The 26,851-nt window shown below is 38.4% G+C and overlaps 1 protein-coding gene across 2 annotated transcripts in view; it reads left to right on the forward strand.

The window, feature by feature from the left end:
• Positions 1 to 26,851, forward strand: part of PDSS2 (decaprenyl diphosphate synthase subunit 2) — a 259,454-nt gene that overhangs the window by 113,456 nt on the left and 119,147 nt on the right. For both annotated transcript variants that reach the window (XM_080664244.1, XM_080664245.1), the window contains exon 3: positions 11,691 to 11,889. In XM_080664244.1, the coding sequence (XP_080520370.1) occupies positions 11,691 to 11,889 (199 nt within the window). The remainder of the gene's footprint in view (positions 1 to 11,690; positions 11,890 to 26,851) is intronic.

Genomic DNA, 26,851 nt, shown 5'->3' on the forward strand with positions numbered 1-26,851 from the left:
AAGCCTTGTCACCCCTCACTGCCCCCCCTGCCAGCCTAATCGCCCCCAGCTGCCCCCCTGCCGGCCTGGTCACTCCTAATTGCCCCCCCCAGCCTGGTCACACCTTACCGCCCCCCCTGCCGGCCTGGTTGTCCCCAACTGCCCCCCTCTGCCAGCCTGGTCACCCCTAGCTGCCCCACCCTGCTGGCCTGGTCGCCCCTCATGGCCACCCCGCCAGCCTGGTCGCCCCACACAACCCGCTGTTCACTCGTTTGGTTGTCCCTCATTAACCTCCCTGCCAGCCTGGTCACCCCCAACTGCCCCCCTCTGCCAGCCTGGTCACCCCTAACTCCCTCCCCCCGATGGCCTGGTTGCCCCCAACTGCCCTTGCTGGCCTGGTTGCCCTCAACTGCCCCCCCTGCTGGCCTGGTCGCCCCTCACAGCCACCCTGCCTGCCTGGTCGCCCCACACAGCCTGCTGTTCAGTCGTTTGGTTGTCCCTCACTAACCCCCCTGCCGGCCTGGTCACCCCATGAAGCCTGCTTGTTCAGTCATTTGGTCGTCCCTCACTAACCCCGCTGCCAATCTGGTCGCCCCACACAGCCTGCTGTTCAGTCATTGGGTCGTCCCTCACTAACCCCCCTGCCAGCCTTGTCGCCCCAGGCAGCCTGCTGTTCGGTTGTCCATCCGGTTGTTTCAGTCGTGACGGCCCCTGGCTTTTTATATATTAGGATGATTTAAACATGGTGGGGAACCACTCTACTTTTACACATAAAAAGACCTGGTGAAATACTTGGAGGAACATTTAGGATTTGTTCTCATGTTTCTAGATATGTAGGTTTACTAGATAGCACTATAAGCAATCCTATATAATAAAAGCGTAATATGCAAATAGACCAAACGACCGGTCGGTGAGGCCAGCGAAGAGGCAGCACCAGGTCAGCCAAGGTGCATGCCAGGAGGCAGAGGGAGGGGATGGTGATGGGGGGGGGAGACAGGGCTGGCCGCTGGACGGCCAGTGCTGTCCCCTGATAGGCCCACCCGGTCACCTCCTGCAGAGGAAGGCCAGACTGAGGCTTAGGCCCACTCTCCGCCAGTCAGACATCCCCTGAGGGCTCCTGGACTGCAAGAGGGCGCAGGCCAGGCTGAGGGGCCTCTAGTCTCATATAAAGCATATCACTGTATAGCTTATGCCCTGTCACTTTTTTCCTTAGGAGACATCTTTTCCCTGTTATGCTCACCTTCCCTTCCCAGCTTTAAATATGTTTCATGGTCTAAATGAAGCCTGCCAAGGTTCCCTTTTCAGTTCATCGATGCCTCCTGGGAATAGTTGGAGAGGTCTTTGCAGAATTACATTTCTCTCCTGCTGTGCTTCCTGTGCCCTATTTAACATACAGCCTTCAGTTTTCTCCTAACCCCTACTTGCTTTCTCAAGGAGAGAAAACTCAGATCTTATGAAGCAATTCAGAACTTACAGAGCCTGCCAGTAGGCATAGGCCCAGCACTCAGCTTCAGGAATGTTTCAGATTGCTCTCATTTTAAGGCACCTTCAAGATTCACAGGTACAAATCTGCTTGTCTTCTTCATTTGTCATCATGCATCCTTCCTTTTATCCCTCCTAAAACCAAAGTATGTATGCCAACTCCAATTCACCAAACATTTTTAGCTTTCTCATATCCTAATGTAGCTCAGAAGCATTTTCTAGTGGACTCTCTGGGTTGTCACTGGACTGTCATTTCTGCCAGTCTGGTTGTGCCTGAAGCAGTTTTCATAGCTAAATGATGAACCTTGGAAGAAAAAGGTACGTACTGAAAATGGAAACACCAGCACGCTCTTTGTAACCATTTCTTTAATTCTCCACCTGCCATAACGTGGAGACAGCTCCTAATTATCAGAGGGAAGAGCTGAACTCCTGTACTGCAGCAAAAAGAATGAGCACTATGGGAGGGCGAGTGACAGACTGCTTTCCAGTGGGGAGAGGGACAGATATTTTGGGAAACTTTGACACGGAATCGGATATATTTGTATAACCTTTTCATGTAGAACTGTGTTGCAGTCAGAGAGGGGGTTTTGGTTTTCTTCATTAAAAGCTTATTAAATAAAGAAATAGAACAGTCATTTTGCTTCAGTAGATGGGGGTCAGAGAGGAGGGTCTGATCTCCTCAGGATATTAATGTCTGCCTTCAGCCGGGGGAAATGAGCCGTCGCTTGAGTTAGAGGCAGCTTTATGTGCTCATCGCTAGGGATTCCCATATGTCCAGGGAGCAGCAACAGTAAAAAATGGCAGAGCTCGGTGGTGGAGTGCAGAGGGCTCTCATTGGAATTCATGTCAGGAAGCTCAGCTCAGTCTGCCCAGAGCAAGTCTGTTTAATGTTGATCAGCTGTCCATCTGATAAACCGAATTGATATGGGCATTCCCTCCAAGGGCTGCCCTGACAGTGACAGCCGCAGCACCCAGATGTCTTGTTAGGCTTTTTGGGTAGTCTCAAGTATTTTTAACCCCTTTTGTGATACCCAAACCAAAAAGTAATTTTAGATAACAATGCCAGTTGGGCTTTCTCTTTGCTTCTCTGGCAGAAAACAGGCCAGCTTAAACTGTTTCCAGAAACCAGATGCTGCTAGTTAGTTATCCCTCTCCCTTATCATAACCAGGATCTAGTTAACCTGCAGGATAATTATGTGTTGACATCATCAAGTTTGTGTCTAGTTATTCAAAATAATGTTTCTGAAAATATTCTTACTACAGTAAGTTATCTGGCTTGGTAATGCTTTATTAGTTTCATAGGTGTATTAGTTGATCACTAAGCAGAACTTTATGTTCATGTGTAAAAAGAACATGAATTACAAATTATATTTGGTTGGCTAATTTCTGATAATATCTATGGTGACTTCTTGCTGAGTCCCAACACCCTCTGCTTTCTCAAGGATGACTACCACCATGAAGGTAGCTCACCTCTTTGTAGATTGGTCAGCAGGTATGGAGGAAACTAATTACAGAACATATCAATACTGGACTTCCTTTAAAAACAACAATAGTAACTATGTGAGGAGAGGATATGTTAATTATCTTGACTGTAGTGATCATTTCACTATGTATGCGTTTATCAAAACTGCATTTTATATACCTTTAATATATATAATTTTATTTTAAAAATACTGAGCTTTAATTTTTGGAAATAAATCAAGAGAGATAAGTCTTTGTATTAAGTTATTTTAAAGTTCTATTTCTGCAAAACTACCAGTAGTTCCAGATTACAGTACTAAATATGGGAGTTGTTTTGTTTTGTTTTTTAATTTTTTACTGAAGCACTTCTTACGGATTTTTGTCTTTTTTCCCCTTCATTTTCAGATCTTGTGTTTTCATAGCATGCCAAAACTCTAACACAGAGTCAAGTATCTGATCTCTTTGAACTTAGAATTTCAGGTCACTTTCCTAAAAAAAGACGCAGAGCCCTCAGCACTTTCGGTGATTGCCTCGTGGGTGTGGTCAGAGCTGGAAGTAAAAGCCTGGTCATTCTTTTCAGCCCCTGGACCTGTGACTCCATCTCTATTTGGAGGTCACCATTACTACAGCCTACAGCTTTGGCATTTTGCTTTTAATGGTTGAGATTTTTGGTTTCAGTCACCTGTTTTTAAAATCAGAATTCTCATTTCCAAATACAGGAATGAAACAAGATTAGTTTTGAATGCTGTGATCATGGCAAACCCCAAATTCAAAGTTCCATTTTCACTTTGGTTATCAGCATGAATAAATGGCAAAACAGGAAAATTGTTATTTTTCTGTAATTATTTTAATGAACTGAATGAATTTCTTAGAATGTTGGGCCTGGCGTACTTATAAAAAATTAATATTTAAACACATAATTAGTTAAAGTTTATCACCATGAAAGATTCTTTTACCTGGCATTAAGAGCATATTCTTTTCCTTTTTTTTCTTATTCATATGCCTTGATATTTTTTAATGTTGGTATTTTTGAAGTATATCTTAAAAACTCTTTTGCTCTTATCTGCTTCTTCCCCTCCCCCTCATTCTTTGTCCTTGTGGATCTTTCTTCTATTGTGGAGAGAAAAATAAAACACAAAACAGCTAGTGTGTCAGATGGCAATAAGTACTATGGAGAGGGAAAAGCAGGAAGCGGGGACTGGGAGTGCTGGCCAGGATGGGAGGGTTGCAGTTGTAAATGGAGTTGTCAGAGAAGGGCTCACTGACCAAGTCAACTTTGAAGGGATCTGAAGGGAGCCAAGGACTAAGCCTTGCAGGTATGTAATGGAAGATGAGGCCAGATAGGGGAAAGGGCACGGGCTCTGAGGCCAGAACAGGCTTGGCATGTTCCTTAGCTACCACGGAAGCTAATGTAGCTAGAGAAGAGTGATCCGAGAGGGAAGAGAGTAGCAAATGAAGTCAGAGAGGTAAGGGGGTAGAGGAGCTGGGTCAGATTGCACTTGACCTTGGAGTCCATTGTAGAGACTTTGGCTTTTACCCTGAGTGAGATGGGGAGCCACTGGAGGGTTTTGAGCAGGGAGCTAAGTGATGGGCTTAATGGTTTCTTCATCTTCCTGCTTGCCTCATTTCTGATCTTTTCCATTTTTGCAAAGCTAATGGACTATAAATATTATCTCATTATTATTATAATACTACTTTTCCAAATTATTTGTGAGGTTGAGCATTATTTTATGTGGGTTTTGGCCATTTATTTCTAGAATTACCTCTTCATATTCTTTCCCATTTTGCTCTTGGGCTGTTTATCTTTTTCTTATCAATTTCTTTTCCAATTTGGACAAGCTCCACACATTTTTAATATAATCTTCTGCTTATTGTATGTGTTTCAAATACTTTTCAAGTCTATATTTGCCTTGGTCTTTTATAGTTTATATAAAAATTTTTGTATATTGTAACTACTCAAATTTATTCTTTTTATATGACTTCCTGACTTTCTATTTTATTTTGCAAGGCTTTCTCACACCAAGGTCATAAGAGTGTTTTCCTAAATTTTTTTAAATAATGGTATTTTATATTCATCAAGATGAGCCACAGAGTTGTGGTTTCAAATAGGGTTTTAGTATTGTATTGCTTTGTTTTCTTTTTTACCTTTTGACTTAAATTTGAACTTCTGTTTTTTCACATTTAGATCTTTATTCCAAAAAAATTTTTTTTTCCTATGGAGTAAGGTAGGGGTCTAATTTTATTATTTTTTTCCTTAATTGATAGCCAGTTGCCCCAACATCTTTTGTAAGAATAATTTGTCTTTTCCCTAACAATTTGAAATGTTATCTTTACCATAAGTAATTTATTTTCCTTATATATTTGGATCTCTTTCAGGATTTTATTCCACTAATCTATTAGTTTGTTCTTATGATAGTACAATAGTTTTAAAAATTGCAGTAGCTTCGTAATAAGTTTTAAAATCTAGAATATCAGTCCTTTTATTTTCCAGAATTTTCCTTGTAATTTTCAAATTTATCCTTTCTACATGAACATAAAAAATCAGTTTTACAATTTAAAAAATTTTTTTAAGATTCAAATGAAATTATTTTTAAAAAATGACTCTCACCTAGCTGGCATGGCTCAGTGGTTGAGCATTAACCTATGAACCAGGAGATCATGGTTCGATTCCCTGTCAGGGCACATGCCTGGATTGCGGGCTTGATCCCCAGTGTGGGGCGTGCAGGAGGCAGCTGATCAATGATTCTCTCTCATCATTGATGTTTCTATCTCTCTCTCCTTTTCCCTTCCTCTCTGTAATCAATAAAAAAATACATTTTTTTAAATAACTCTTACCACCCTGGCCCGTGTGATTCAGTTATTGAGTGTCATCTTTTGCACCAAAGCGTTGTGGGTTCAATTCCCAGGGCACATGCCCAGGTTGCAGCTTGATCCCTGGAAGGGCGTGTGCAGGAGGCAGCTGATTGAAGGTTCTCTCTCACATTGGTGTTTCTCGCTCGCTCTCTCTAAAAAAAAAAAAAAAATTAAAAAAAATTTTTAATGACTCTTATCTACCATTTTAATGCTTTTAGAGACACCCTGAATTTTGTACATTTTGTGTTTGGGATTCTTATTAGTTTTCTGTTGATATGCAAAGAGCCTGGGCTTTAAAAATGGAGAGTTCTGGGCTTGAATCCAGCTCTGCAGCTTACTAGCTATGTGAACTTGAGCAAGTTAGTTGGCCAGTCCAGCTCCCTTCTGTGCAGTAGAGATAATAATGCTTACCTCAGACAGCTGTTGTGAGTTTTACATTATTTTTTTATTAATCTGTTAGTTGTTATGCTTGCAAAATTATTTCATATAAAATGTTCAGAATACAGTAACTCATTGGCTCAAAGTAATTAATTTAGATAATGAAAGCCATAAAGCAGTTAGGCATTTAAAAAGATTGGATATCTGAAGTATTTGCTGATGAAATACCATATCTGGCATTTGCTTCAAAATAATCTGGAAGGACAGTGAAAGGTATAGCTGAAACAAAATTAAGATCTACAGAGGTATTTTATGCTATATCTTCACTTTTGAATGCTTTAAAATACCCAAATTATAAAGGGGTTTTTAAAGAATGCATCTTTAAAAACTGTTTAAAATGACAAAGTGTAAACATTTATTTGTAAGTGGAATATTATGTTTTTATTATGTTATTCTCTGTACTTTTTTGTATTTTGTTAAACCTCTAAAAAGAAGGAAAACAAGGAGGAATGGAGGAAGAAAAGAAAAAAAGCCGAATAAAAAAGAAAGAGAAAGACAACTCCATTGTATTTAATCTTCCTGTCTGTGTATTGAAACACAGTTGACACTCCTACTAGTTTAACACCAACTTAAAAACATGAGACATTTAAAGATATTTCAAGTTAATATAAGGAACAATTTCTAATAATTAAAACTCTTCATCCGTAGACCTGGTTCCTATGTAATTTATCACTCATCCTGGAAGGAGTTAATTGAGGTTAATTGACTTCTGGGGTCACTTCCATCTCTGATTCTATAAACTTGACTTTTTAGTTTATCTCACTCTTTTCTTTGTGAAACTAAGAATGATAACAATCCCTTATACCTTTATACTAGCGATTTTCAACCTTTCTTTAATCTCATGGCACACATAAACTAATTACTAAAATTCTGTGGCACACCAAAATAATATATTTTTGCCCATCTGACCAAAAACAAATAGGTATAATTTGCCCATCTGACCAAAAAAATAGGTACAATAGTAGCCATCATTCACAGCAGATGGCTACTATTGTGTTGGCTGTTGTCATTTTTTTATTTGACAATCTAAGGGGAAAAGAGGTCAGTGCCCCTGACTAAAGAGTCAGGTATTGAATGTTTTAAAATTCTTGTGGCACACTAGTGTGCTGTGGCACATCAGTTGAAAATCGCTTCTTTACACAATGTTAAGCGAAGAGTTATTCATTTAACAAATATTATAGTCAGCCAAGAAGTAGGATAGTATAATTTAGAGTGTAGTAAGGGAGAGAAGTGGCAGGAAGATGGATGGCTAAAGAAGTAATTACAATATAGTACAATAAATGAGTTATGTTCAGAGACTTTCAAGCACAGAAGGAGTTAATCTGGGGAAGAGAGGGAAGACTTCACAGAAGTGACACATGGGCTGATTCTTAAAAATACTCTAAACAAATAGAGGTTTACCATTCACCCTATAGCAGCAAAAGTTGCACAACACATCCACACAATGAACCTCTGTAGAGATGGATGTTAAATAGAACAAGAAGTTTCTCTATTTGTAAAAAATGTGGAACTTCTCTATTTGTAAATAATATGTGGAACTATCTCCAAGAGGTTATATTGGGTGAATAAAACCAGAGTACAGAAATACAAACATAAAACATCTTCACTATTTTTGTGGTAAATTTATTGACTATCAAGAATTTACTTGGCTGCCCATAACAGGACTCGAACAAACGGTAGTTTAAAGGAATGCAATGCTTATTTAACTCAGATAACAAAATGTCTAGAGATGGGCACGTCCAAGCTGACTTGAAGAAGTCATCAAGGGCCCAGGCTTCTCCTTCCTCTTGCTCACTGTTCTTCATTGGGAGCCCTCTGTAGGATCCTTAGGTCTCTACTGTGCCTCCAGGCAGTTGGGCCCTTTTCCCGACAGGAGGGGGTAAGCCCAAAATGCCAAAGGTGCACATCAACTGAATCCTGATACCAGGAACTCAGTAGATTTCTCAGAAACTTTACCTAGTGAACTTCTACCCACATTCACTGGCCAGACTGTGCTACATGATCACTTCTAGCCTCTGGGGATCTTGGGGACACGAGTGTTTTTAAGTGAGTACATTGCCACTACAAGAATATTAAAAGGTGTGTTAGTAATGAGGAAGGAAAGAGTGAGTGGGTAACTAGCAGTGTCTGCCATCATTCTTTCTAAAGCTTAGAATGCTAAAAAACTTTGGAGAAATGTTGGAAGAAAATGGATCAAAACAGATGAAGTTGTTTAACATACAATTGAAAGAAAGTAATTTGGTGAAAATTCTTGTGAAAACATCAATTAATCCTCTGGGTTACATGCAATGTGGTAATTACTTCCTTACTTACTCTGATTACTTAGCATAATTGATATTCATTGGTGACTCTTTTCCAATCAAGATTTAGCATAAAAATACCCAAGAGTGATAAAATACAGGTGTATAAAATGGCATGAAGCCCTTTATATAAGATAATTTTTAAAATCTAGTACATTGCAAGTTTATTAGATTGCTTTGGTGGCTAAAATAGGATTAAGATAATGAGAAGAAAATACTCCAGCTTTCATACTGCTTCTTTGCTGCACACAAAATTAGACTCTTGCACAATGTGATCTGGAGTTGTTTATTAGATGCCAAAATCCTAGAAGTTAAGAGCACAGTACTAGATAGTAATTACAGGACAGATTTGAAGATAACCAATAATTTTATTTCTATTTCCTATAGACCAATAATAGCAATAATTTGGTCTTTTTTTAAACTATTAACTGCCGGCCCAGGTGATATTTTTAATCCCTCAAATCTTCTAATTTTAGAACTAAATATTACATTTTAGACCTGAAATCCCTGAATCTTAGAACTGGAAGGGACTGTTTCTTCAGTTTCCCTCCTTTCAGTGGTGAGACTATGGATCTGAGAGTTTAAGGAATTTCCCCACAGTCTAGTGTTTTAGGCAGAGTTAGAACTGTTATCTGTATTCCTGATTGACCTAAATCCCTTTATTTGGTTCTGACCAAATTATTTGGAAACAATTTGATTACTTTGCCCAGTTATTATGAACAAAAGAGTGAAGTCTGCTCATACTGTACTTTGTCCTAGCAAAATTGTCTTCTGTAGTGCTTGGAACTTAAGGGTAAAAATTGGACATATTTGTGGTGGGCATATACTAGTGTTGGTAACATGGTAACTTTGCTCCTCGAGCCCCCCCCCCCCCATTTACTATTTCTCAGGTAAATACATATTTTAAATTACCATTGGTCACTATAACATGGTGACTCTTGAGTTCCAGCCTTGTCCTTTATAAACAGAATGTTCTCGATCAATTATTTAACCTCTCTAGAACTGCTGTCATTAGAATCACAAGTAGATAATATAAATGAAAGTTATTTGTAATGATGGATACTGTACAAATGATGGGTTTTCACTTTCATTACCACCACTGTTTTTGTTGTTTTTGACCATGTGGCATTTAAAGATTGCTATTTATTTAATGAATGCTGTTTTATGATTACAGATGTCTTTATTAAAAGCTCACAATAATTCATTTCCATGCTTAGGGTAATTCAGAACAACTGCAATTTCTTGCTTGCCTGGTTATTTTATAAGCTGAACTGTGTGAAAGGTTTATCCACTGCTTAACCTTTCTTGAGTTTTATACTTGCCCGTAATCTCGTTCAATTTTTGTGAAATGTAGTTAAATAGATTTTTATTGTGAATGGGTTTGCAAACTAGAAAACATTTGTAGGGTACTAATAAAATAAATTTTTATTCCTTTTAGTTGTTTGTTTTTTTTAAAGGATAATTTTAAATGTTAGCTCCTTTTTAAAAAATATTTTTGTTAACTTCTCAGTAGTCTTATAAATCTCCAACTTGGTGATTTGGGGGAGCATGTAATGATATTTAAACCTAAACCATTGATTTATTCTTCTTTTGTATTTAGGATTAAGTAAGATAATACATAAAAGTGCTTAGCCTAATGTCTGGCACAGATTACATTCCCACTTATACTGGCGTTCTGTTAGATACTGGTAAGCATTTTCAGAAATCCTAAAATTGCAGATATGGGAAAGTTAGACTGAGAACAAAGTAAACAAAACTGTGAAGGGTCACCCTCCACTGGCCAGCTTCTCTGGGAACCCTGTGACTCGTGGGATCTTGGGGACTAGTGGGGTAGAGAGTAGGGAATGTTACAGAGAAGGCAGGTATCAAGATCTGCTTATATATAGATCCCAAACTACTCAGTGGAAAAAACTTCATGCAAGTCTTTTGCAAGGGTACTTGACTCAGAGTTGTACCAAACCAGCAGCTGTAGGTGCCACAATTCTGTCTTTAGCTTTACAGTGTTTCCCTCAGCCAAAAACGAACCAAGTCGGCTCTGAGTTCAAAGCATTCAGCAAACAACAGCAAAGCACAGCCATCAGAAATATGTACCTGATTTCCATGGTATATAGGGTAATGCTGTATTAGCTAGTGGAGCCACTATATGGACATATACAGCAATACGGATTGGAATACAGTGGAACCAGTCCCCTGTTGGCAGAGTTACCCCCAAGGAATGAAAAGATCAGTAATCATCCCAGCTGGTATAATAGTGAATTGTTTCAAAACCACTTCATAATTGATGTCAAGTAAAAGCACTGTGTACCCATTAAAATATGGCATGATTGAAGAAATAACGTGCATTTGAAACCTTCAAAACAAAAAAGCAACCAACTTCAAAATGCTAAGTGAAATAAGTCATACGGAGAAAGATAATTACTGTAAGTTCTCACTTATATGTGGGATCTAAAATCAAAACAACAGCCTGGCTGGTGTTGCTCAGTGGTTGAGTGTCGACCTATGAGCCAGGAGTTCCCAGCTCTATTCCTAGTCAGGGCACATGACCAGGTTGTGGTCTCAATCCCCAGTAGGAGGTGTGCAGGAGGCAGCCAATCAATGATTCTCTCATCATTGATGTTTCTATCTCTCCCTTCCTCTCTAAAATCAATAAAAATATTTTTTAATTAATTAATTAATTAATGAAACAAAAAAACCTGAACTCATAGATACAGAGAACAGATGTGTGGTTTTCAAAATCAGGAGAAGAGGTAGGTAAAATGGGTGTAGGTGGTCAAAAGGTACAAACTCCTGGTTATAAAATAAATAAATGGGAATATATAATGTACTATATAGCATGGTGACTACTGTTAATAATGCTGCATTATATATTTAAAAGTTGCTAAGAGAGTAGATTTCAAAAGTTCTCATTACAAGAAAAATGTAAGTATGTGTGGTGATGGATGTTAACTAGACTTATTGGGGTGATCATTTTACAGTATATATAAATGTTGAATCATTATGCTGTACACCTGAAACTAATATGTTATATGTCATTTATATCTCAGTTTAAAACTTCATTAAAAAGAAACAACCTTAAAAAAACCTAATCTGTAAATATTTTATTGTTGAAAACTGAAGTCTGGCATTAGTGATAAGAGTGTTCTTGACACTCAGACAAGTCTTACCTTTATGTTTTAGTCAAAGAAGTTTGGCAGAGATCACAGAACTTATCCATACTGCTCTCCTTGTACATCGTGGAATAGTAAATTTAAGTGAACTGCAGTCTTCTGATGGGCCACTGAAAGACATGCATTTTGGAAATAAAATTGCTATCTTGAGTGGAGACTTTCTTCTAGCAAATGCCTGCAATGGACTAGCTCTGCTACAGAACACCAAGGTAAAACTGGGCAGGGTTTGCTTGTGTCTGAATGGCCTTTAGGTGGCTCTTGGTTGACTGCAGAAGCCACAGAGGTCTGTGCACCCTGCTGCCCCAGCTCCGCACATGTAGATGCTCAGTAAAGTTGTGATGATGGTGGTGGTGGCAGTGTCAACACCAAATAAAACTGGTAAATGCTAGGAAATTAATTTCTATGTTTTTCTGATTACAGATAAAATTATTTGTTAATTATATGATAGTGTTAAAAATTTCAATTTAGCCCTAGCTGGTTTGGCTCAGTGGATAGAGTGTCAACCTACAGACTGAAGGCTCCCAGGTTCAATTCCGATCAAGGGCACATGCCTGAGTTGCTGGCTCGATCCCCAATAGGGGGCGTGCAGGAGGCAGCCGATCAATGATTCCCTCTCATCATTGATGTTTCTATCTCTCTCTCCCTCTCCCTTCCTCTCTGAAATCAATAAAAATATATTTTTTAAATTTCTTCAATTTAAAGAAGATATAAATTACCTATAATCTCACTATACAGAGATAATCATTGTTAGTTAATATTTTGGTGTATTTTCTCTCTGTCATTTTTGTTTATTTATTCATGCTTTTATATATGTGGGCTTTTTAGTAATATAGATGAAAATGTGCATGTATTAGGGTTTTTTTTTTAATCCTGCCTATTTTTCCCCTGCTTCATATTATGATGTAGGCATTTTCACATTATTAACTTTTTCATGAACTTTTTAATGTTTTCAGTTATTTAGATGTAATATTTATCAGATTCCTCATTTTTGGACATTCAAGTTGCTTCTAATTTTTTACTATCATAAATAGATCTTCAGTAAACATCTTTCCACATCAACTTTCCTCATTCCAGATTATTTCTTTTAAGATAAATACCTAGAAGTGGTTCAAAGGGTTTAAACATTTTTAATATTCTTTTTTTGTTTTTGTTTTTTTGTTGTTAATCCTCACCCGAGGATATTTTTCTATAGATTTTCAGAGAGAGTGGAAGGGAGGGGGAGAGACTGAGAGAGAGAAACATCAGACACATCGATTGGTTGCCTCCTACATGAGCCCCGACCAGGGCTGTGGATTGAGCCTGCAACCAAGGTATGTGCCCTTGACCGGAATCGAACCTGGGACTCTTCTGTCCTCAGACCAATGCTCTATCTACTGAGCCAAACCAGCTATGGCTTAGTATTCTTGATACACATTAACAAGCTGCTTTCTAGAAAAATGTACAGGTATTTCTTCTATATCAGTTAGGATTAGATGTGACTATAAAATAACAGTGGCTAAAACAAGATAGATTATTTGTTCTCATGTAAAAGCATCCATGAGTAGGTAGTTCAGGATTGGCATCATGCTCTATAAAGTCAGGAACGGAGGCTTCTTCTTACGGCTCTGCCATCCTTATCTACTACTTAATGTCCCAAGATAGTTGCCATTGTGTCCTCACTCCAGTTAGTAGGAAGGAGGAGAAGGAAGGGTAAATCTCCTTCCTTTGAAGGTCGAGTAAGTATTCAGCCTGGTTTTACTAAGGTCAGTCTCAGTGTAAGTCTGTTGTCCTAGAGTCCCATCTGACTTAGCATTTGTCCTGGATTTTTTATTTTTTAACAGAGAGTGGTTGCTTATAGTTATATTAGAATGAGCCAGCATGAGTTTTATAGATCTCCGCATTACACTTCCAGCCTCTGCCTCAGTTTTTGTCTAGTGTAGGCTAAACAGTATTGATAACCAGAACAGTGAGCAGAGGTTTTTTCCCAGGGTCATCCAACACCGAAGAATGAGCTCCTCGGACCAGAAGATTTAAGCAAAAGTGTGGAAAATTTATTACAAGCAGATTCAGACTCCCTGAATGGGGAGGGGGTCCCAATAATGGGCTGTCCAGTGAAGCCTTGTACTCTAGGGGCATATATTTGCTACAAGCCTGCTCTGTATCTACCTGTGTCACCACCTAATTGATTCCCTCATTGTTCTTGCCCAGCAACAGCCCTGAACTTTCCCTGTTTCTATGTTCTTTCTCTGTTTCTATGCTGAACTTCCTCTGTTTCTATGCATTAGTACACCTTGTTGATTCAGACCCTCCCTTGTTTTCCCATGCCTCCCGCTTTGAGTCCAGAAACATTTTATTATTTCTGCTTGGTTGCTTTCTGTGGTTCCACCTGCCTTTGTTCCACCTGCCTTTGTTTCCCACCGGACCCCTGCCCTGTCTGCCTGCGTTTCAAGCTAACTTCTCTCAATATGTGAAACCCATGTACCCCCAGATAGTTATGTTAAGGTATATTATTAAATCTGAAAGGTAACAGCAATAACTCATCTCTTTTCCAACCCTTTCAGACACGTACAGTCAAGGACAGAATGCAAGGCAATTATTGATAGTAAATATATAGGGACAGTTAACTCCTTTGTCTCGGGCAGTAGAAATATTTGACACTGCTGCCCCACTGGCCACTTGCTGTATCATCCAGCGTACTGTGGCCCATGCATGGTCTTCAGGAGTCAAAGCCATCAGGTACCAGTCCAAAAACTCAATAAGAAACAAAGTAAGATAGAGGTTTGCTACCTATGAAATATGTATAGGAAATCAAGGCTGTATAGAGTGAGTTGAGAGTAGATTGAGCATGCTTGCTTATATAATATATAACTGTTTTATTGTTTGGCAACACTTTGTTTTTGCAGTAAACCTTTGGCAGCAATAAGCTCAAAAAATAAAAGTATGTTGTTGTTTTTTTAAACCACTGGATTTTTGTTTCTCAAGAAAGTTGATAAGGAGTGTGTAACTTGCACAGAATGTTGACATTTACTATCCACTGTGGTGGCCATATGAAAACAAGAGTCAAATCTTCTGAAAAAATGTCAGGATCTACTTCCAAAATTAGTGGTTACTTTAAGGAGAATTCTGAAAATGATGATTTAATACATGCAGCTGTAGAAGATGTATATGCATACCACTCTGTGAAGCCTAACCTTGATAACTGTCTGTTCTTCTAAGTTAATTTCACTCACTTTCAACTCTAAGGTATTTTTTATACACATAGGTAAAGGTATGCAATAGCTTCATTTTTTTTTAAGCTTCATGGGTAGAAGAACTTTGCAAATAGTTAAATAATTCTTGTTTTAATTGAATGTCATCAGGTACTTCAAGTAATTAAATTATTTTAATTCTAAAAATATTTGGTTTTTTTCATCCATTCATGAAATCAAGGTAAAGCTTTTGGAAGTATATTCTATCAGAAGTAAGGCCATTATGAGTAAAATTGGAAATTCAGTTTAAAATTTCAACATGGAAGATGAACATATTAGTTTATAATAATAAAAGTACAAATTTTGTTGAAGTGCACACAGTGTTGTGGTAAAAACAATGTTCTTACTACATTGAGAAACCTATGCAGTACTTAAAACTGGTTGTGGATTACCCATAATCCATAATGGCACCCAAACAAGTGTCAGCATTCTCCAAAATGAAATAAAAGCTATTATACAAATTTGCATAATAGTAGTCAGAGTCTCTGGTCTACAAGATTTGTGGGATGTCACTGATGTTGTGTACAAAAATATGCTCCCCACAGCAGCATGCATCTTCTCTCTTTGTTGGTCATCATCTGTCAGATTTTAGAAATATTTATATCCAACAATGGTATTGAACTTTCTTATAAACTAGAGGCCCGGTACATGAATTCATGCACAGGTGGGGTCCGGCCGGCCCGCCCCGGTGGGGGCCAATCAGGCTGGGCCTGCCAGGGGGAGGCCCTGCCCCCGATCAGGGTGGGGCGACTGAACGGGGGCCAGGCCGGCCAGGGAGAGGAGCCACTGGAGATTGTGGGGGGCCAGTCGGGGTCCTGATTGGGCCAGTTGGCCGCTGCAGTGCATGACATAGCGACCGGTTGTTCCGTGTTCCGGTCGCTTGGCTTTTATATATACAGATGAGTTGTTAAGATTTTGGTGATATTTTGTTCAAAATAAATTGGAAATATTCTATCAAGTTTAAGAAATGGAACACCAAATTAGAGAACTATAATTAACAAAAAAGCTTCCATTGGGATTTTTCCCTACAAAAGCAAGAAAGGAACAGAACAAAATAAATAGTAAGAACTCAAATGCTACACAAGATTAAAATATCCAGTTCTATAATTGTGATTTGGAGTATCTTACGTTGCAGGAAAAATCTTTTGGTGGGGATTCTATTTTGAATAAATTGTACCTTACACAGGAATGAAATTAAATTTATACAGCCCAGAGTTTGCAGCATCTAATTTTGGCAAAACATTTAAACGAACCATGAGAGACTCTTTGACAGGTTTTTGTCTCATAAATATATTTGTCAAAGAAAGGTACTGTTAAAGAAGCAAAAAGATAGTAGCTTAAAAATATTTGAGCTGGAATAGTTACACTTTCTTTTCAATATAAAAAAAAATTAGAATTCAGTATCTCCTTCATTTACAAATTAGCTCTGAGCTTACCAGGTAATTCAGAACCTGTAGAAGAGCATTTTCTCAATTAAAAATATTATGGTCTATCAATCAGAATCAATTGAAGGTATCAATTTTAAATTAATTAATTATAAAGTGCAACTATGAAGAATATTGCTGGAAGTTTTCTTTTAAAATACCACATTTAAAAAAATACATTTTTCAGAAAAATGCCAGTGACACAATAAATGACGAAGAAATGAATAAAGTATGTGAATGTGTACCAAGAATAATTATTTTACTGGCTATTTTTTTATATTCAGATCATCAATACCAAGTTCTTTTTTATTTTGTTTTTATGTATATGAATATGTTATGTTTACTTCTTTTGAAATTTTATTTTTGCAAATAGTGTTTGAACGAGACTAGTTAACAGGTTCACCAGTATAATAAAATTAATTATTAGTTAATAAATATACATTTCAAAAAGTATAAAATTTTAATTATTTACCACACTCTTGAAATAGAAGCTATTGTTGTAAAAATGTCCTAGTTTGAAAGCTAAATTATATAATGTCACCACTTTAAAGACATTTCTGAAAAGATATTTGAGATCCTTCTGCTTACATCTTATTGGCCAGAATTTAATGATATGGCCACACCTAGTTCTGTGGGAGGCTAGGAAATGTAAACTTCATTGTGAGTAGCCATTTATCCAGCCAAAAATCTGGAAGATACAGATAATGGGAGACAAGTAGCTTCTGTCCTACCTTCCCATCATACTTTTGGCTAGCACGTATTTTTCACCAGACAGACCTGCTGGGTTTTAGGGAGAAAATAGAACAGTACCTATAAACATAGTTTATATTTACATGAAAAGGCAATTAAAGTAAGAAATTAATCATCATATAAATGGAATAATAGATCATCTCAAATCTCCCTCCAGAGATTTATTACCATTTTGGCATTCCTTTTCTTTTTATTCACTCTCAAATTGCTCTATTTCCTATGTGTATAGTCTACTTTGATGGGTCTCACTATATTCTCTTCTTTACTGAAATTTACATGTTAGCAGAAGGTTGAGTGAATTGTTGTCCCTGGACTGCATCATCCATCTTCCCTCCTTATCATACCTGCTGTGGCATGTGGTGAACTTTGAGTCTTGGAGAAGGAGGAGGTCCCAGAAAGTGCATGTCTGGTAGTTTCTGGGTGCCTTGAACTGCACTTGACTAGCTCAAGCCACAAACACTGGCCACTCGTAGATTAGACCCACATACCTGAGAGGAAGAGATGTTCTGAACAGAGTAAGTTAGTTCACATTTTAGTAATTAGTCTTCAGCCTGGCCCCTGCCTTAACAAAATCAAGGCTTACTTTAAGCTATGCTGACAAAATATATAAGGTTAAGATGGTGGTATCCTATATAAAAAAGAGGTAATATGTAAATTGACCATCATGCCCTCACAAGATGACTGCCTACGACCAGGCCAGCAGGGGGGTTTGTGAGGGATGACCAAATGACTGAACAAGCAGGCTGCATGGGGCGATCAGGCCGGCAGGGGGGTTAGTGAGGGACAACCAAACAACTGAACAAGCAGGCTGTGTGGGGCGACCAGGCCGGCGGGGGGGCCATGAGGGGCAATCAGGCCAGTGGGGGAGGGGGGCAGTTGGGGACAATTAGGCTGGCAGGGGGCAGTGAGGGGCGACTAGGCCAATGGGGGGGCAGTTGGGGGTGACCAGGCTGGCAGGGGGGCAGTTGGGGGCGACTAGGCCGGCGGGGGGGGGGGGGGTGGGGGAGCAGTTAGGGGCAACCAGGCCAGCAGAGGGTGGCAGTTGGGGGTAACCAGGCTGGCAGGGAAGGGGAAGTTGGGGGCGACCGGGCCAGCAGTGGGGGGGCAGTTAAGGGTGATCAGGCCAGCATACAGAGGCAGTGAGAGGTGATCAGGCTGGCAGCGGGGGGCAGTTCAAGGCGACCAGGCAGGCAGGCAGGTGAGCGATTAGGAGCCAGCAGTCCCGGATTGTGAGAGGGATGTCTGACTGCTGGTTGTAGGCCCAAGATTGGGCCTAAACCGGCAGTCAGACATCCTCCGAGGGGTCCTGGATTGGAGAGGGTGCAGTCTGGGCTGAGGGGATCCCCCCTCCCCATGCACGAATTTCGTGCACTGGGCCTCTAAGTATAAATATAGTCATGCTATAGTGACACAAACAAGTATTCACTTGCTTTAACCACTTCACTTTATGGGAATAACATTTAATGTATTCTTTTTCCTTAGCTGGCTTGTATCATTCACACATCATTGTTTCAGCATGGTTCAAGTTCAGAGAAAATGGAGACTTTACTCCCATCAAAATCAAATCAGATTCACAGCCTGTGAAATCTGCTCTTGGTGTTTTGCATTCAGATGCGTTGCTATAAAATGTTCCAGAATCTAAGACCTCCACCATCTGCTCCATTAGGCACTGGATTTCAGTAGCACTACTTGATTTACAAAAAAAAACAACAACAAAAAAACAAAACAAAAACTTACATATGCAAGTAACAGTTCAGCCTGAAGCTTCTCATGGAAATAAAAATGACCAGGCATTTCCTTCCCCTTCCTTGAGCTCTATATCTTCATGGTCTCTGCACAGATTTACACTTTTAGATTTGCATTTTATCAACCTTTGTCTGGTGAGGAATTTTTTCCCTTTTTAGGCCATGGTATTTTTTAAATTTGATAGTTGTGTGCTGACTTGAAGTTTTTATTCTGTGCAACTCCCCTGTTCATCTAAACCATGGATCTTTTGCACCTTTTTCTACAAAAGGACATTGAAGACTCTGTAAGGTCAATTTCAAAAGAGGATTCCCTGACTCACTTTTTGTGAAAGACCTTGCATACCATATCCCAGGAGAAGTACAGAGGTCTGTAATTGATCTTCTACAACTCTAGGCTTTTAGTAGCTTTCTTTTCATCATAATAGATGATTTCCAAATCATTTGATCAGTATTTTTTAAATTGAGGATATTGTAAGGAGTAACTAAAATGCTTGGAAGTCAAGATTTTTCTTTGATAAAGCAAATCACCCATATTCAAAACCAGTTCCTTTCATTTAAATACTTGGCAGTATTCCCATCAGAATATTTTTTTAAGAAAAGTGAACTTATATCTCAAACAAGGACTGATTTTATTAAATGAGTTCCCAGAAGCTTCGTTGATTGACTATAATACTAACCCTTAATAGGGTTTTTGGAAGGGAAGAGAGTAGGTAGCTATAAATATTTCTTTAGAGCAGTATTAAGTTTTCTTAAGTTCTCTACATATGGTTAATGTCTTGGTAAAGTTAGATTTCTGTTTAATGTTTTAATTTTCTTTTACAAGGAAGAATAATTCTCAGCAATAGCAATGTGAATAGAGACCACAGCAGTGAGTGAGCAGGCAGAACTTAATATAAAATTTCTGTATTTATAAAATGTCACTGTTTCTTTCACAGTGACAGCCTGCTTTTTTTTTTTAAGGATGTATATTTAACTTAGTAATTAAAGTTAGCACAGTTATAGCAACTTTAATTTTTTATGACTTCTACCAATTTTCCATTGGATTTTTGTCTGAATGCCTATATTACGTGTTTATCTCTGTACTTCTGGGACAGACCATTAGATGAAGGGTTCTACAGTCATAAGAAATTCAGAACTTTTTTATAATTGCCAAGGGTAAAATTAGCAAAGTCAATTATTCGCCCTATGGCTATTCCCTGAAGATATTAGGGGTCTTCAAGATAATTGCCTTAGGTAACACTTAGATTTTTAAACATCTCTAAGTATAGAAATTGGTATATTACTCCTCTCATAATTGTCTTCTTACTATTATAACTGTAGTCACATAAGTGTGAATTAACAAGATTTGGGATTCAAGAGTGAGTTTAAAAATTAATGCTTGGTTTTTTCATTCATTTTCAATTATGGAACCTAAGGGCAACTTTCTATTTTAGTACTTCATTATGTAAAGACCCTGGACTGAGAGACCTCAGAAGGCCTCTTTTAAAGCCATAAATTCTCTGATCATTGAAATAAGTTGCTCTATATTATGTTCCTGTAGAATATCACTGAATGCTGAAATGATGGGGGCATGCCAGAATCTAAAATTTAATTGTTTGAGCGTCAAGCTATCAGTGAGACATGCTGAATAATTGGTAGGAAATCATGAAGTGGAAAAGCACTATAATTTAGAAATCTGGCTGACCATTACTGGTTTTCCCTGGTCCCTGTGTTTATTTGTAGACTGGATTTGTATTTTAGGATTAAGTCACAGTGCAAATATGATTGTGGATTACTACTTGTCAGCTTTTTATTTTAAACATAGTGTTTTATTTTATGTATATAGTGATAACTCTAGTATTTAAATAATTGAATTCACAATGTTATTTTTCTTATATTTGTAGTCATCTTCATTTAATGGACCTATCATTATACATCTAGATGAAGGACTGTGATTTAGCCTGAATCTTGTCTAAACACCTAGAACATTATCATGTCACTCCTGAAGGCTATTCTACTAAGCATTAGTGATTTATATTTCAAAGTAACCAGTGGCACAGATGTACTTCATATATAGCTGATGTATTTCCATATGTTAACTTTATTTTCCTAAAGGCATAAATATGTTGTTTACTAGGAAGAATTTTGTTTGTATAAATATGCTCAATTTATACATATAAATCATCTCATTTTATACCATCTATATATTTTAATAAATAGCCTGCTATTGGTTATTTGATGTTTGTCTTATCTGTTATACTAATCTTATTTTCAAATTCATATTGAAAAGTGAAACCTAAAAACATGCTATGTCATATGAAATTTAAATTTTTCTCTATCATAGTCATTTAAAATAGGCATTATTGTGATCTTGTGTGTTTATAGTCTTGTTGGCACTATTTTACTTGTGGAAATTATTGAATTAATATCTTTTAGCTATCCTAGTTTGACAACCATGATTAATGTTCTTTTCTACATATCACCCACTCAAATGTAGATTTTCATGACTAGAGTAATGTGGTACAGAGGTTAAGTAGGTATCATATATTGTAACAATAAAGGAAACCATCTCCATATAAATTAAATAGAAAAGTCAAAATGCTGTCATAAAGTTACAACTTCAAAATCCCCAAATTAGAGGAGAAACCAAGATGGCAGCATAGGTAAACACCTAAACTGCTGCCTCACACAACAATTTCAAAACTACAACTAAAAGACAAAATGGACATCATCCAGAACCACAGGAAGGCTGCTGAGTGGAAATTCTACAACTAGAAGGAAAGAGAAAAGTACACTGAGACTCAGAGGTACTGCGACATGCGCACGGAGAGGACTGGCAACTGAGCGCGCGGCTGGCTTTCTCAAGCGGGAAGGAGACAAAAGCTCCCGACTGTGCTGAACTCCAGTTCCGGGTGAGACTCTGGGGACCCAGACTCATACGGGGTGAAACCGGACTGTCAGGAGAGAGAAAAGCACACTGAGAATCAGAGGAACTGCAGAAGGCAGAGGTACCGAGGCGCGTGCATGGAGAGGGAGGGCAACTGAGTACGCGGCTGGCTTTCTCAAGCGGGAGGGAGACAAAAGCTCCCAACTGCACTGAACTCCAGTTCCGGGCGAGACTCTGGGGACCCAGACTCATTCGGGGAGAAACTGGACTGTCTGGCAGTGGGTGGAACTCAAGGGCGGCTTTCTCTCAGAGGTGCTTGCAGTGATTACCACAGGACACTGAGACACAGGGGTCTATTAGGGCAGGGCTGACGGGAAATCAATGCTGTCTGCTCTGCCCTGAGACTCCGCCCCATCCGAGCTGAGCACAGAGGCTTTTGCAAGTCTTGTCTCATAAGGGTGTCTCCAGCACAGAAGTTCTCCCAGCATAGACACAGCTGATCCTCACAGCCAGTTGGCCTGGAGGTCAATTCCTCCCAGTGATCCCAACAACAATCAAGGCTTAACTACAACAAAACTGTGCACACAGCCCACAAAGGGGTGCACCAAGAGTGTCCACCTCAGGTAATTGGGGAGGCTGAGCCACTGAGCCCTATAGGTCACCTAGCACACAAAGCCACTCTATCAACTCAGGGAAGCAGCCAAAATGCAGAGACAAAGAAACAGGTCACAAATGAAAGAAATGGAGGAAAGCAAACAACTGGATATAGAGTTTAAAACCATGGTTATAAGGTTTTTTAAGAATTTTCTAGAAAAGGCCGATAAATTTAGCGAGACCCTCGAGGATATGAAAAAGGACCAACTAGAAATTAAGCATACACTTACTGAAATAAAAAATATTATACAGAGATCTAATCGCAGACTAGAGGACCACAAGAATCAAGTCAAAGATTTGAAATACAAAGAAGCAAAAAACACTCAACCAGAAAAGCAAAAAGAAAAAGGAATCCAAAAATATTGTAAGGAGCCTCTGGGACAACTTCAAGCGTACAAACATCAGAATTATGGGGGTGCCAGAAGAAGAGAGAGAGCAAGATACTGAAAACCTATTTGAAGAAATAATGACAGAAAACTTCCCCCACCTGGTGAAAGAAATAGACTTACAAGTTCAGGAAGCACACAGAACCCCAAACAAAAGGAATCCAAAGAGGACCACACCAAGACACATCATAATTAAAATGCCAAGAGCAAAAGGCAAAGAGAGAATATTAAAAGCAGCAAGAGAAAAACAGTTAGTTACCTACAAGGGAGCACCCATACGACTGTCAGCTGATTTCTCAACAGAAACTATGCAGGCCAGATGGGAGTGGCAAGAAATATTCAAAGTGATGAATAGCAAGAACCTACAACCAAGGTTATTCTACCCAGCAAAGCTATCATTCAGAATTGAAGGTCAGATAAAGAGCTTCACAGATAAGAAAAAGCTAAAGGAGTTCATCACCACCAAACCAGTATTATATGAAATGCTGAAAGGTATTCTTTAAGAAGAGGAAGAAGAAGAAAAAGGTAAAGATATGAACAACAAATACATGTCTATCAATAAGTGAATCTAAAAATCAAGTGAATAAAAAAATCTGATGAACAGAATAAACTGGTGAATATAATAGAATCAGGGGCATAGAAAGGGAGTGGACTGACAATTCTCTGGGGGAAAGGGGTGTGGGAGGTGCAGGAAGAGACTGGACAAAAATCGTACACCTATGGATGAGGACAGTTGGGGGCGGGGGGGTAAGGGCAGAGGGTGGGGTGGGAACCAGGTGGAGGGGAGCTATGGGGGAGAAAAGAGGAACAATTGTAATAATCTGAACAATAAAGATTTATTTAATTTTTAAAAAATCCCCAAATTAATTTTTCCACAGTTTATTCTTATCAATTGCTTATGTAACCACATATAAACTGACACTATGTGTTCTGAGCTTGCTTCCTTAATCTTTAAAGTAAAAGTGATAAGCGATTAGTGTTTGAGAAGTATAAGAAGACAAAATATTATTTTTTAAAATTTATCTCATTAAAACCTTAAACTTTGCCCTTTTGGTGCCATAAAACAATGAAACAAAGTACCTTTTTGGCATAGGCAGGTCAAATGCCGTCACGTAAATGGATATGGATACTTCTCTGAGTGTCTGTGTCAAAGATAGATAACTAGGAAGAAGAGCAAGAAAAGCATTTCTTCCATATGCCTAATATTCGTAGAAGCTCTTTTTTAAAAAAAGTCTGTGTTCAACCAAAATAAGTCCTCTGAAGATATTGGTGGAGTTGAACCACCCCATAGTTGGCCATGAGAGATAGAAATATATTGATTATAGCAATTTTATAGTACACTTAGCAACCTCCATTTTTCTAAATTTCCTTTTCTACTTTCCAGAAACAAAATTAATTAAACCATTCCCCCCGCCCCTTCACTTACCTGACATAAATTCTATTTATCCAAAGCCAAAAGTCTGTTTTCCAGCTTGAGTTATTCTGTACTCTTCTTTTGCCTTTCTAATGATTTTACTCAAGGAATTTCCTGAGTTAGTTTACAAAAGTATGGGGCAGATGAACAGCTCATTCCTTCCTCTGAATCCTCAGCAACCTTACCTCATGTCTTCTTCACCCATCCTTTCTTCACCCAGGAGATTTACACACAGTGCCCTTTCTTTGTTTCTTACAGTTCACAACTCAGTTGATTTCAGTTCTTTTCCTCCAGTTTTTCATTCCTTCTGTTACCTATTTTTCAGAAAAATCACCATCCATCTTTTGCCTTCTCCTTTCAAGAGGAAAAATAAGCCAAGAAACTTCATGTGGAGTTTTAAAACATCAGAGTAAAGCTTGTTATACTCTTGTGTTTAGAAAAAGGAAAACTATACAATTAGAAATGCAATAGACATAAGATAGAACCAGTTTCTCTGCCCTGATCCTCTTATTAAACCAAATTTACCTGTAACTATCAATATTTAAAGATCATTTTTACAACAGTTCCTGTTTGGTTTTGTTTTTCTATTTTGTTTAACTGCAGGTATTAGATAATTATGGTTTTCTATTCTATTTTTAATTACAAGTATATAGTATTCCTAATGTACCGACTAACCAAGCTTTTGTGGGCTGTCCTGGGAACCTAACCACCATTTATTGTAACTATTTTCTCTCTTTTCCGCGTCCAGCGCGGCTAGAGAGCGAGTCCAGTTCCTGAGTAGAGGAGCTGGGGATGGAGAAATAAAAGAAAAAAGAGACAAGACACAAAATGGAAGGAAAAAGCTGGGACTGGGTGGGACCACCGTCCTCTTCTGATGGAGGGACAGGGACCCAGAGCCAATCCAGCGAGTTTATTTTATATCCCCACATACCAGGAAGTTTCACCAAAAGTTAAGACAAAGGAGAGTATTTGCATTCTTGAGTAGGCCCAAGCATTCCTGGTGCTTGACTGGATTTACACATCAAAAACCCACTACCTGACACCTGGGCAAAGGTAAGAGTCAGTGCTGATAACACATCTGCCTTTTTGGTAAATGTGTATCCAAGATGTGGCTTTGCCTGTCGTCTTGGGTTCAGCTGACAATAATTAAAGAAATGCCCATGTGCCATCCCAGGGGGCCCTCTACAATTTATAACCTTGTATGTTGGGGAAATGTGGTATGACCACCAAACACTGTAAGCAAAATAAAATTTAAGGGCATCCAAAAGGATCCATGTAACAGCTTTTCATTATTAGCCACATACTAGTATAGCTGAGTTGTATTGATATAATCTTGATTTTAGCATTTCCATCATTTTTTCACATCCTCAGAGTTGTAAATTATCAACCAAAAAAAAAAAAAAAATCACTCTAAGCTAAAGTTGGCTTATGAGGCCTTAACCCAGGAGCAAATTTTATTTATTTAGCAATAGTGATTGGGGGAGAGCCCTTTTCTGGCAGCTAATGACCTACTGGAGGACTTATGTGCCCAAGGCAAAGCTGAGGCCATTAGCCCAACAGGTCATTAACCGACAAATGCCTGACCCTGAGGTCATTTCTGATATTGTAAACTGTGAAAACATTAAAGTGAGTTTGTTGGAAAGTATAGCTCTGCCAAAGAAGTTTCATTTTAATTCTTTTGGAAAACGCATTAAATTGTTTGTTATTATTCATGTGGCTTAATTGTCTTTGGGACCATTTTTACTATGCATAGTCAGTCAGTCAGACATCAGTAAACACCAAACTTATACTGTATGTCCAGTCTTTAGTTTTTTAAAGGACAATTTCCCTCTTTAGGATATCACAGTGGTCGGTAAACTGAGGCTCGCAAGCCACGGTTTGCCACTCTGTTGACTAATGAGTTTGCCGACCACTGGTAGGGGCTTAATCACAAGGAACAACAACAGCCTATAATTATTGGAATCGAGATTACCTATTTCATTACTAAGCAGCTTCAGCTACACCCTTGTGGATCACTTACGTTTTCTAATGTGTTGAGCTATATAGGCACTTACCTATTTTATACTCCTCAGAGATGCCATATAAAACTACTAAGAGAAGTGGAAAGAGCCCTGAGGTAGAAGTCTGTGGACTTAATCCCTATCTCTGGCTTTTTTTTTTTTTTTAATTAGCTATTTAACATTGGATACTCATTTTACTTCTCAGAATTCCAGGTTCAGATCTTTTTTCTTCCCAGTCTGTTTAATGCCTTAATTACCCCACTTACAAATGAAATTAGGAACCTCATCATGTAGAATATTTAGTATTTATTAGAATTACTACCAAACATTTAAACATAATATTAACATATTTTTGAGTTCTTATACAGTAGGCAGTGTTGTAATTGCTTTATACGTATAAATACATTTGATCCCTTCTGAAGTACAGGAAAGGGTTAAGTAATTTCTTCGCATTGTCCGCTGCTACTAAATGGTAGCAATGCTGTCTCTATCCAGGCCATTTGGCTCCAAAACCCTCATGCTTAACCAAAGTAGAAAACTAACAAGCCGACAGCTTTTTGTCAGTAATGTTACAGTTACTGGTCCGGGAATTTATATTTTAAACAAATAGTAATTTTTAGATATTGGAATATTTCAATACAAGCATCAGTAGGGGCTTTGGAAACATTTTAGAGAAATAACTATTAAGCAAATGCAACTTATTTT

Source organism: Plecotus auritus (genome assembly GCF_963455305.1).
Source record: "Plecotus auritus genome assembly, chromosome: 4".
NCBI classification, from domain to species: Eukaryota; Metazoa; Chordata; class Mammalia; order Chiroptera; family Vespertilionidae; genus Plecotus; species Plecotus auritus.